We start from the raw sequence: 12,932 nt of genomic DNA, 5'->3' as shown, positions 1-12,932 counted from the left end.
AGAGACACGGGACAGCGTTCTTGTTCAATACAACACAGACCTGTACGGGGCATACCAAAACACAACCGAAACCGAAAAGCAGAAAGCTGCACGCTCCGAGGAAAGACTCAGGAAAAAAAGAGTACCAGGATTTTACAGACCTGCGGTGCATCGGGATTGGCGGGCGGCTCTCCCACGACGAGGTCGCTGACCGGGCTCGGCTTCTCGCAGGAATCGCCGCCCAGCAGCTCCTCCGCCGACAGGACGGGCACCGGCGGCGGCGGCGGCGGCCAAGCGGCCTCGGGCACGGCGCGGGCCGGCGCCGCCACGCACAGGTTGTAGGAGTAGGGCAAGGTGCCCTCGCAGAAGTCGGCCGGGAAGGCGGCGCCGGCCAGCGAGAAGCGCTGCGCGCCCAGGCAGCGCAGCACGGCGGGCGGCCCGGCCCGGCGCAGCCGCGCCAGCACGGCCAGCGCCACGCTCAGCACCAAGAGCGCCGACAGCAGCGCCAGCGCCAGCACCAGGTAGAACTGCAGCTCGGCCGCCGCCGCCGCCTCCTCCTCGGCGCCCGCCGGCCGCTCGCTCAGCTCCGGCAGCGCCTCCTGCAAGCTCTCGGCCAGCACCACGTGCAGCGTGGCCGTGGCCGACAGCGCCGGCTGCCCGTGGTCCTTCACCACGGCCACCACACGCTGCTTGGCCGCGTCCCGCTCGGACACGGCGCGCGCCGTGCGCACCTCGCCGCTGTGCAGCCCCACGCGGAACAGCGCCGGCTCCGACGCCTGCACCAGCTCGTACGACAGCCACGCGTTGCGCCCCGCGTCCGCGTCCACCGCCACCACCTTGGCCACCAGGTAGCCGGCCTCGGCCGAACGCGGCACCACCTCGAAAGGCGTCGCCGCCCCTCCCGCCGCCTCTCCCGCCGCCGCCGCCGCCGGCCACAGCACCCTGGGCGCGTTGTCGTTGCGGTCCAGCACGAAGACGCGCACCGTGGCCGTGGAGCTGCGCGCCGGCGAGCCGCCGTCCTGCGCCCGCACGGCCACCGTGAACTCGCGGCACTGCTCGTAGTCCAGGGAGCGCTGCGCGTACAGCGCGCCGCTCCGCGCCTCCACCGACACGAGCGGCGCCGCGCCCGCCGCGCCCGCGCTGCCGCCCGCCAGCCAGTAGCTCACGCGCCCGTTGGCGCCCGCGTCCGCGTCCCGCGCCTGCACGCGCAGCACCAGCGCGCCCGCCGCGTTGTTCTCCGCCACGTACGCGCTGTACGCCGCCTCCTCGAACACCGGCGCGTTGTCGTTCACGTCCGACACCTCCAGCACCAGCTCCCTGCTGCTCCACAGCGCCGGCCTGCCCCGGTCCCGGGCCACCACCGTCACGCCATGCTCCGACGCCTGCTCCCGGTCCAGCGCGCCCGTCGTCACCACCTTGTACGAGCCGCCCGACGACGCCACGATCGACAGCGGCGCCTCTCCCGACAGCTCGCACGACACCTGACCGTTCTCGCCGGAGTCTCGGTCCCGCACTTTGAGCAGGGCCACCACGGTGCCCACCGGTGCATCCTCAGGCACCGGGCTCGACAATGACAGAATGGTGATCTCGGGCGCATTGTCATTCTCGTCTGTGATGTCGATCTGCACTTCGCAGTGATCATTGAGCCCACCTCCGTCTGTCGCCTCCAAGCCAAAAATGTATTTATTTTCCTCCTCAAAATCGAGTGGACCCACCGTCCTGATCTCTCCACTCTCGCTGTCGATAGCGAACAATGAGAGCACGTCGTCTGGGACGTTGCCGAAGGAATAGGACACTCGTCCATTTGAGCCCACATCTGCATCCGTGGCCCGCACCCGCAGCACCAGAGACCCCACCGGCAGATTCTCCGCCACTCTCGCCTCATAGACACTTTTGCTGAACACGGGTGGGTTGTCATTTGCGTCTGTCACATTGATGCGAATCAGGACTGTCCCAGACATCGCGGGTTCCCCACCATCCACTGCTGTCAGCACCAGCTCAAAAGAACTCTGCTTCTCTCTGTCCAGCGGCCTCTCCAGCACTAATTCCGGCTGCTTCTTTCCACCCGGCTTTTCTTTCACTGACAGTGAGAAGGATGTGTCGCTCGTGAGTTGGTAAGTCAGCAGCGAGTTACTTCCTACGTCTGCATCTCGTGCCATTTCCAAAGGAAAACGAGCACCAGGAAGCGTCCATTCACTAATCTCGAGGTCCAGAACAGATTTGCTGAAGGTTGGAGCGTTGTCATTCACGTCCTCAATGGCCACCTCGATGTGGAAAATGTTCAGTGGGTTGTGCACCAGCGCCTCGAAGCTGACGGAGCAGGACGCAGAAGTGCCGCACATCTCCTCCCGGTCCAGCCTCTCATTCACGTACAGGTTCCCGTTCTCCTCATTCACCGTGAAGTATTGCTTCTCGTCGCTCAGCCGCAGCTTGCGCGCCGGCAGCTCGTCCGCGCTGAGCCCCAGGTCCCGCGCCAGCGGCCCCACGAGCGAGCCTCTGCCCAGCTCCTCGGGGATGGCGTAGCGGACCCGCTCGGCCGCCGCCCGGCCCCACACGCACAGCAGCACCGCGGCCAGCAGCGCTCGCCCGCCGCCCGGCCCAAGCCTCTGCCGCCGCCTCACCGCCATTCTCTGCCCGCAGCGCTCGCCGCGCTCCTGCCTCCTGCCGCTGCCCTGCCTCCCTTCCAGCCGCTCTCGCCGCCCGCAACACACACCGCTCAAAGGCTGCGAGCTCGCCGCGCCGCCTCTCGCCGCCTCTCGCCGCCTCTCGCCGCTGCTGCTGGCGGCGGTGCCGCTGCCGCTGTGGCCGGCGCCGGGCGAGCGAGCAGCCTGCGGGGGCAGGACGCTGCGGCGGCGGCGGCGGCGGCTCCAGCGCCGCTCGGCGGCGGCCAACAGCGACACCCGGAGGCGCCGCCGCGCCACTGCAGCCGCCGGAGCGCCGCGCTCAGGGGGGCCCGGCTTTGGGCGGGGCTCAGCGGCGGCACCGGCCCCGGGGCTCTCCCGCCTGCCCGCACCGCCACCAGCTCCCGACTGAGGCCACCCCGAGGCCTTTCTGTCTCACATGTGCTCTCGGGTGCTCTCAGGGCATTCTTTTGAGTCACACGAACAGTCGAAAGCAAATATTCATGGCACGGCAGTAAAAATTGGAATTCAGCTGCTCTTCATAAAATCATGGGCCATTTACACCAACAAGAAATGCTAATATATAGAAGACTTCAAGAGCTTTTTCGCACTTTAACTCATGTCTTAAATTGTTATTCATTACTTGAGATTATTTATTACGGGATATAGATCAGCCTAAAGCAATGTAAGCCACAACCCCTATGCCCAGATAGCAGAATAACATTTACTTTCTTGCTTCTCAATCATTAAACTTGCTTCATCTGAGTTTTTTCACTCATCCATATCTGAGCGCCTCACAATGGAAAGTGCAAAACAGAGTCCCCGATACAGCCAAACAATGTTTTCAGTTTCCAACTTCAACTTTTCCCTAAAGGCCATTTAATCCACAGCTCTGACATGAGCAAGAACACTTTCAGTTAGACTGAAATGTTGGAGGCACGTCTAAAACTTCTCTGGACAATACCTTCCATTTTCACACAACACAGACTAAAAAGTTTTTCTCCTAGTCAAAACCTCGCTCATTTTGGAGGAAAACAAGAATCCAGTGTCCTATGACCACCAGCCCTCAGAAAAAGAGCTTGCCCCATCTTTCCTATAAGCGCATTTAAAATAATTTCAGAAGTCAATGCATAGGTATCGTTTCTCTGTGCTTGAAGACCTAAACTCCTTCAGTCCTTCTGCACTGCAGACAGCAGTCAGGACACTTCCGTGATCCTTCTGGGAACTCTAGCACATCCATTGGGATATTGGCCCATGATCTGCCTGTGCTCTGCACTCACACAAAAAGAGTTTAGAGAGGGAAAGGACCTCCCTCGACCTGCTGGGCAGAGTGCTTGTCATGCAGTGCAGGACACAATTCCAGCAGCAGGTGCCCACTGGCACCTCATGTCCCACCTTATCACCCACCAATAACCCAAAGCACTTCTCTGCAGAGCTCTTCCCTGTCCCCCACTCTCTCTTTAAACTGGGGATTGCCCCACCCCAGCTGCACGACCTTGCACTTTCATCCATTCCATGATGCTTGCACGGGGCCACTTCTCCAGCCCATCCCTGGCTGCCACCTCTGCCCTCCCGTGAATCAACTCCAGGCGCAGTCAGCTGCAAACTGCCTGAAGGGGCACTCAGCCCCATGGGCCAGCAAGGTGCTGAGCAGAGCTGGGCCCAGTCAGGGCCCCTGAGGGACAGCACCACTCACTGCTTCCCACCTGCACGTGGAGCCACTGTCCAGAACTCTCTGGAGGTGACTCTCCAGCCTGTTCCTCAGCCATGGCACAGCCTCCAGCTCATTGCCCAGCACGTTCCCCTGGCTGATGGCCTGGGGGACACTGCACACCTTCTCCCACTGGCCCTGGGCTGTGCATGGCAACCTTGCCTGGGCTGGGTGCTCACTCTGCACTTTGACAGCTGCAGCACAGATGCTTCTGCATTAGCACAACACAGACAAAATGTTCTGGGTGAGCAGACGTGCTCATGAAACCCTTCCTCTGTACAGCTGTCAACACCACAGGTGGGGGTGGGAACTGCACCTGCACTTGGGCAGCTGGGACAGAGGAGACCTTCCCCATGAGATCAGACACCCTGAGGCTGAGCTCATGACCACAAGCAATGCAAGAGTTAGAAACACAAGGAAATGGACAGATGCAATAACATTTTGTAGCTCTCCCTTGCCCTACAGAAGGAACTCAAATCACACTGGACTCCATCAGGCACAGCCTGGGGCTCTCTGTGACATGTGACAAGCAAGGCAATGACCGAGTTCTTCTCCAGCCTCACACACACAGCTCCCCTGTCTGCTTTTTCTTCCATGCCAGGCCACTCTGAGGTTTGGATTGTGGCCCTCTCCTCACTGCTCAAATCTACCATGAGAGGATAATGCACTGCAGCCACAGCCAGAAGGGAGGTGCCATTGTCTGCTCACCTCCATTATGATAAGGAACTGAAGGATTCTAAAGCACACAAATGATAAACAACCCTACTGAAAGATCGGCAGTCATCCTGTGGAGAATGGCTCATCAAAGCATTGGCTTTGAAGGAGTCCCTCCCTCTTCTTCGTCACATGCTCTTTTTTCCACAGAGATGCAACATCGACAAATATCATATTTACACCTATTTCTCCCAACAGGAACAGAACACAAAGTCACTCTCATATCTGCTGTCTTCCACTCCCACTGCAACAACTGCTGGGGACATTAATATACCGTACATTACTCAGAAAATATGGGTTGTTGATAATACAAAATGTACACACAAAATGAGTAAATCAAGGTAAAATAAAACAAGATAAAAAACAGGCAGAGATACCCAAAACATGAATCAGATAAGGCAAGGAAGCATTAGACGACATCAAGTAGAAAGAGAAGCTCACATTGAAATGCTCTAGGCCTTTATTACAGGCCTTAATATCAGTCCCTGAGAGCACCTGGAAGTCACTGAGGTCTCAACTGTGTGTGGCCTTGAGAACTGACAAAGGAGAATAGCAGAGCCCGTTCCTTTGAAGAATTAGTCCTCACCTCAGCAACTTCATCTACTGCATGGCCTGCCCCCCTTGCACAGTTATGAAACCATCATTTAAACAGCTTCTCCTCGGCCTCTTTCTCAAGGTAAACCTTCAGAAAATTACAACAGATTCCCTTATCACTTGTGCTTCACAGTCCCCACACACCATTCAGTCTTAAGTGACTGAAGTAAGGATGTCCTGAAAAACACCAGTCACTGTTTCAGATCTAAAAGTAATGAGCAGAATTATAAAAATGAGCTGCGACCTCCCTGGAAACAAAGCCCTGAATAAAAATGTAATTACAACTCTGAAGAAACTCTATATCACAGTGTTGCACAGAGATACACATGGATAATGGAGGTTTCACAACGGATTAATTACCTCTTCCAGCCAAGAAATATGGTTCTACACGAACTGTTGCTGTGGAAAATGCTACCACTGGAAGACTGTCATTGTCATTCATGCCAGAGAAACCAGGATCAGAACAGAACAGCAATGGCACTGCCTTTGGCACCAAGCATGAAATCAAACCATTTCTCTGACAAACCCAGACTGAATCACCAATTTGTCTGGCACAGAACTGAGCTCTCACCCTCCTCACTCTGCATTCACAGCCTGCAGTTTCACCATCAACACATACCAAAATATTAGTTCCATGATGGCCACAGAGAAAAGAACAGCCTGGGGAAACATCCATTCACGAAATTCTATTTCTGGGATGAAACATTCAAGGTCAGGCTGGCTGGGGCTCTGAGCAACCTGCTCTGCTGGAAGATGTCCCTGCCCATGGCAGAGGAGCTGGAACAAGAGCATCTTTGAGGTCCTTTGCAACACAAACCATTCTATGACTCTGTGTTTCTAGGATAACATGATTACATGTACAGCTTCAAGGGATGGATGAGAGATACTCTCCCTCCTGGATAATTATATGTTTTGGGGTTTGCAGGATTGCCAGGCACAATGAGCATCAGCTTTACTCCTTGACAAAAATACAAGCAACCCAACAAACAACACAAACACAACAAATCAGATCAACCCAGCCAAGAAAGGGAAAATACCAGAAGAGTATCAATCATGGCCTCACATTTCAAACTGGGTCAACTGCAGAATATACACAGCACAGGAAACTGGACTGTAACCCATACACAGGAGGCCTCACACAGGAGCTCACTACACACACCCCACACTGCCATTTCCTTGCATACAAAGAGAAAGAAAAAGCTTGGAACCACAGCTGTCGGCCTCATCCAACTACTAGTACAATCAGAAGTGGACACAATTCATTCATGCATTTTGAACTGCATCACAGTGAACTCCAGCACCAGCCCTGTCTCTGGATACACAGACTTCTTCTCTCTGTCCAAAACACCATGAAAGCAAATTTTGCATTCAGACATCATTAGAAGAAAACTCATGTGCACAGATTCCCAGAGCCCAAGCATCACAACTAAGATTATTCTGTTCCTCCCCATAATTTCAACAAGTGGGAAATGTCATACAGGCCATAAATTATTGCCAGCTCTGTCAAAGACCCACACATCCAAGTATCACCTCCAAGGCAGCATCACCATTCTTCAGCACATGGACTCCTCAAAGGATGTGTGACGACCACTCTTGATGGGCAAAGGAACATGGAACCCAAACTAGGCCATTGGAGTCCAAACCACACAACTGAAAATCATCAGACTCCTCCTGACTCATTGTCAGAAGGCCAGCAATAGCCCTGGCCATCAACAAAACACATGCCATGTCTCCACCAGAACCCCTCACACACCACAGCCCCAACGCTCCCCACTAACCCTTCACAGATCCCATGGTTAGCATGGATCAGCACAATTTAGAGAGACAGCACCAAAAGGAAAGTTGCTCAGACTCGATCTTCTTATCATGGATAATATTTGACATCTCACACGAGCCAGGCAAAAAGAAAAAGCATTTATTACAGACATTTTTGAGAAACATCTCTATTACTCTCTCTCTTTTCAGCTATAAACCATCTTCATAAGAATGAGACAGAAAGTAAACACCTGCAGAACTGAAGGACTCCCAACTCTGTTCTGGGTTATATATCTCAGAACAAATGATTGATGACATGGTTTATAGGCACTGAATACACAGCTTGCAATTCCCATACAGCATCTGTCATAAATACAAAATCAAGCTTTGAAGTGACACAACCATGATGACATGAAAATACTGAACAAGAACCTGCCAGGGTTCTCCATGCAGCAGCAATACAGATCTTCTAGACAATTCCTTTGGGAAGAAAAACCTTACATGGCTTCATCCTAAAGACAGGACGCAGACAGGGAATGGAGGAAAACATTCCCTTGACTCTTGCAGCAGGCATTCACGCACGGCTCACAGCACGCAGATTTCCAACCCTTCACACCATCCATGCTGTCCTTGCACCCAAATATCTTAAAAACATGTGACAGCGCAGGCCCACTTCCCCACACCATTTCTCTTCCCACCACCAATTTCACACAGCTATCTCTACAGCTCTGTGCTCTGCAAGCTGCATTTGCTGCTCACTGAAGTTCTGTGGAGACACTTCTTAGGCCTCAAAGGGAAACTGAGCAGTCTTCCAAGGGACACTGAGTCACTGAATATGTGCCCACAGGGAATTATGCCCACCTTGCAGCTCTGCCTGCACCTTCAATCTCTCCTTCCCATCCAGCCAATTCTCTTCCCATGCTAAATATTTTACAGCCAAGCTTCATCCAGCTCATCTGACATAGCTCTACATTAAAAAGCAAGAGAAAACCAAAGCAGTTCTGCCATTTCCTCCTGCGTTTCCTCCTCCACATGCCGCCCCCCACAGGCTTTTCAAAGTGGCACAACTTCGAGAGGATCCTTCATCCTCATGACAGGCACACAGACATCACCAGGACCACTTCTTGCCTGGTCCAATCCTCTCTTGGGGACACAGACCAAAGCAGGCATGACACAAACACTTCCTGCTGACCTCCACCATGTCTCATGGACAGCGATAAACACTGGAAGCAATGTGCAGAGAGGTTCCATGCAAAACCATCAGCATTTTGTTCAAGACACACTCTACCTATTCAAGCTCATGTGTTCTTGGGAAGACACATGAACCTCCGAAAAAGTTCTATTTCTCCATAATGGGATCCATCCCTTCAGAAGATCGAATACTAACAGGAACACAGACTCTACACAGCACAGCTCATACAGGGGAACAACATCTGCAACCTGATCAATACCCAAACCTACAACCTAAGCAACAGCCGGACAGCAGTAACCCTGTCCCTCCTTCCTTCTTCACTAACTGGGAGGCACGGGGGGGAACCTACCCCGTGTTCACATGACGACAGCAAAGTGCACCAGCCTTCACAATGTCATCGACAGAAAATCTAGTATGCTTGAAGCAAAATCTCCGATGCAAGACCGGGGACACGGCGGGGAAAGGGCAGGGGAGCATTAGAAGAAAGCGTCGCAGGGAAAATGTGGAGAGAGAAACTCACCGAGGGAGGGGCAGAAGGCGCGGGCAGGGCGCCGGCGGGGTCCTGGTCCCCGAGCAGCGGCGCGGGCTCGTCGGGCGGCGGGCGGGCCGGGAGGGTGTCGCAGCAGCTGGCGGCCGAGAAGCGCAGCTGGCTCTTGCGCGAGTCGGCCGTGAGCGACACGTCGTGCGAGTAGGACTGCAGGAAGGCGCGCACGCCGTCGATGCCCACGAAGTGCGACACGGGCACGCCGCGCAGGGCGCCGCTGTCGGCCGGCAGCAGGTGCTGGCGGTGCCAGCGGCGCAGGCGCAGCGCCAGCAGCAGCAGCAGGAAGGCCACGAAGAGGCACGACACGGCGGCCACGGCCAGCACGAGCCAGCGCGTCAGGCTGGCGGCCGGCTCGCCCGGCGCCGCCGCCTCGTCGGCCGCGCTGCCCAGCTCGGCCAGCAGCTCGGCCACGCTCTCGGCCAGCACCACGCTCAGCGTGGCCGTGGCCGAGAGCGCCGGCCGCCCGTGGTCCCGCACCAGCACCACCAGGCTGTGGCGCGCCGCGTCGCGGGCCAGCGGCGAGCGCGCCGTGCGCACCTCGCCGCTGTGCAGCCCCACGCGGAACAGCCCCGGCTCCGTGGCCTTGGCCAGCTCGTAGGACAGCCACGCGTTCTGCCCCGCGTCCGCGTCCACCGCCACCACCTTGGCCACCAGCGCGCCGGCCTCCGACCGGCGCGGCGCCAGCTCCACGCCCGACCACGCCGCGCCCGAGCCCGCCGCTGCGCCCGCCGGCGGGTACAGCACCTGCGGCGCGTTGTCGTTCTCGTCCACGATCAGCAGCCGCACCGACACGTTGCTGCTCAGCGCCGGCGCGCCGCCGTCCTCCGCCCGCACCCACAGCTGCAGCTCGCGCACCTGCTCATAGTCCAAGGAGCGCAGCGCGTACAGCGCGCCCGTCTCCGCCTGCACCGACACGTACGACGACAGCGGCGCGCCCCGCACCCGCCCCTCCGCCAGCCGGTAGCGCACGCGCGCGTTCTGCCCCCAGTCCGCGTCCGTGGCGCGCACCGTCAGCACCAGCGCGCCCGCCGCGTTGTTCTCCGCCAGCCGCGCGCTGTAGCGCTCCTCCAAGAACACCGGCGCGTTGTCGTTCACGTCCAGCACCCGCAGCGCCAGCACCGCGCTGCTCTGCAGCGACGGCGACCCGCCGTCCGCCGCCCGCACCGTCACGTTGTACTCCCACACCTGCTCCCGGTCCAGCTCGCTTGCTGTCACCACGCTGTAGTAGTCCTCAAAATTCTTCTCCAGACGGAACGGGACGTCTTTGTCGATCGAGCAGTGCACAGCACCGTTCGATCCCGAGTCCCGGTCCTGCACGTGCAGTAGGGCGACTGTCGTCCCCGAAGGGGCGTCCTCAGAAATCTCACTTAGTGCTGACCTCAACGAAATCTCCGGCGCGTTATCGTTTTTATCTGTTACCGCTATTGTGACCTTGGCCGTGTCCAGAAGGCCTCCCCCGTCCCGTGCCTGCACCTGCAGTTCGTAAGAGTCGCCTTCCTCAAAGTCCAGGCTCCGCAGCAGAGTGATCTCTCCACTCTCAGAGTCCAGATGGAAGATATTCGATGCCATGTCGGACACTTTTTTCAAAGAGTATTTCACCTGTCCGTACAGCCCCTCATCAGCGTCGGTGGCGGTTACAGCAACAAGGACAGAGCCCACGGGCACGTCCTCGGGCACTCGCACCGTGTACTCCGCCTGGCTGAACACGGGCGCGTTGTCGTTCGCGTCCAGCACCGTCACGCGGATCCGAGCCGTGCCCGTCCGTGCCGGATCGCCGCCGTCCCTCGCCCTCAGCACCAGCTCGTGAAACGCCGCCTCCTCCCGGTCCAGCGCCTTGGCCAGCACCAGCTCGGGACGCTGATCGCCGCCGGGGCCCGCCTGCACGGCCAGCGAGAAGTGCTCGTCGCCGCTCAGCTCGTAGCTCTGCAGGGAATTCCGCCCCGAGTCAGGATCCTGAGCCTCGACCAGGGGAAAGCGCGACCCCAGTGCTGTCGCCTCGCTTATTCTTTCTTCCAGCTCAATTTCCTTGAAGCTGGGCGCGTTGTCATTAATGTCCGTGATTTCCACTTCTATTCGGTAAACCTGCATCTGTCCCTCCACTATCAGCTCACAGCGCAGCACGCATTTCTCCACCAGCCGGCACAGCTGCTCTCTGTCGATCCTCTCCGCTGTCACTAAATGTCCCGTCTTCCCGTGCACAGTGAAATACTGCGTACTACCTTCGGTAACCACCCGGACGCCGCGATCTCGGATCTCCGGCAGGTGCAGCCCCAGGTCCTTGGCCACGTCGCCCACGAACGAGCCCTTGGGCATCTCCTCGGGCACCGAGTAGCGCAGCTGCCCCCACGCCGCCTGCCACGCCGCCAGCAGGACGGCCCCGAGCAGAGCTCGCTGCCGCCGGCCCCAGCGCCTCCCCGCCGCGCACATCTCCGCAGCGGCACCGCTCCACCGCTTGCAGCTCCTCGCCGCCAACTCAGACAGCTCCGGCTCCGACTCTGCTCTCAGCTTCTGCACGGTATTTCAGCCACGGCCTCCTCCGTCTTGCTACAGAACGGCTCCGCACCGCGGACACGCTCGCAGACCTCTCGGCCGCCCAGCCAGACCCCGAGCGAGCGATCGAGCGGGTCCGCAGCGGGCGGGGCTGCAGCGCTCCGAGCTTCCTCTCGCTCCTCTCGGTCAACAGCGGCGCCCGCAGCCTCCGCCCGGCACTGCAGGCACCGAGCGCTGCCCGCCCCGCCTTGCTCCCTGCAGGGGACAGTCGCCGCGGAGACGCCGCTTTTCGTCCAGCGCCGATCTCCTGCCTCCGCATTGCTCCAGCCGATCTCTGCCTTCATCCTCCACGCTAGCACCACCGGGAGGAAGGCACAGGCATTCCGTGCGCGTGGTTCTTTAACCGCACGGCAAACTCATCACTTACTTATGACATTATATGTACATTAACACACATATTTCGAATTTTTCCCTCTAGCTTATTGTTAAACTCATCCTTTTTGTTCAAAAGCATCTTCAACAACAGGCTCTGAGAGAGAAAACATTAAGATACCATATGCCGAAAATACAAAGCTATCAGGTTCATTAAAACAAGCGGGACGGGAGCAATTACTTGTTGAAGCCAGGGAGCTAATTGTTAGCGGACTAAATTACAGGCAGAGATAAAGATGCAGCTAAAACTCTCGAGGAAACTTTCAGGACTTCAAATATTTGACATCCTTTCCTAAGATACGCCTTGTATCTCCTCAGTTTATTCAGATTTACATTAATCAAGTCATTCTAGGTTCCCTTTTTTTCCCCCTAAAATCAACGTGTAAAGCACCGTAGTTCGTTAGTAAACAATTCATCTAAGTATTTGTTAAGGACGATGATACGATATGTGTTGAAGAAAATCACGGAACCGTAGAAAAAATTTAAAACTCTTGAAACTGAGCTGACCACTACTCAATGTGCAAATGGGCTTCATTCAAGTGCCTAAACCCTCCTCTGGCCAATCTCCCTGATATGGGATCCATTCGCATCTCAGATGCTTATCCGAGTAAACAGAACTGCAAACATTTGCTGCTCTTAATATATGCGAGGTCTACGAAATGCCCCAGTATTATTGTGAAAAGAGGATATAAAAATAAAAATCTCAGAAACAGAAATCTTTCAACATTCTCACCATTGTACAAAATAAAGATCCTGAAGAGCAAAACGGAGCCAGCAAGGAAGCAAAAACGAAGCATCTAGTCCCACTAATGCATAACCCCCGCTACAAAACGGGCGACAATCTCCTTTTTCACTCAGGATGGAGAATGGAACTTTCCACGTTCGTTTCCCTTCTAAATC

At 56.4% G+C, this 12,932-nt stretch overlaps 2 protein-coding genes across 9 annotated transcripts in view; both read right to left on the bottom strand.

Moving 5' to 3' along the window:
* LOC135280372 (protocadherin gamma-C5-like) overlaps positions 1-12,932 on the bottom strand; it is a 281,155-nt gene that overhangs the window by 115,910 nt on the left and 152,313 nt on the right. The window contains exon 1 of one of the 8 annotated variants that reach the window (XM_064388203.1): positions 141-3,027. The exons of the other annotated variants lie outside the window; for them this stretch is intronic. Within the exon in view, the coding sequence (XP_064244273.1) occupies positions 141-2,606 (2,466 nt within the window). The 5' untranslated portion in view covers positions 2,607-3,027. Of the gene's footprint in view, positions 1-140; positions 3,028-12,932 lie in introns of those variants that run through there. 8 annotated transcript variants of the gene reach the window in all.
* LOC135280371 (protocadherin gamma-A10-like) lies at positions 7,761-12,141 on the bottom strand. The gene is given in 2 exon segments (XM_064388191.1): positions 7,761-11,622; positions 11,624-12,141. Coding segments are annotated over 2 exon segments (2,943 nt in total). The 5' UTR covers positions 11,920-12,141; the 3' UTR covers positions 7,761-8,975.

This window comes from Passer domesticus, chromosome 13, assembly GCF_036417665.1.
Source record: "Passer domesticus isolate bPasDom1 chromosome 13, bPasDom1.hap1, whole genome shotgun sequence".
Classification (NCBI taxonomy): domain Eukaryota; kingdom Metazoa; phylum Chordata; class Aves; order Passeriformes; family Passeridae; genus Passer; species Passer domesticus.
The sequence above is the reverse complement of the archived record's forward strand: the minus strand, read 5'-3'. Positions and strand labels throughout refer to the sequence as shown.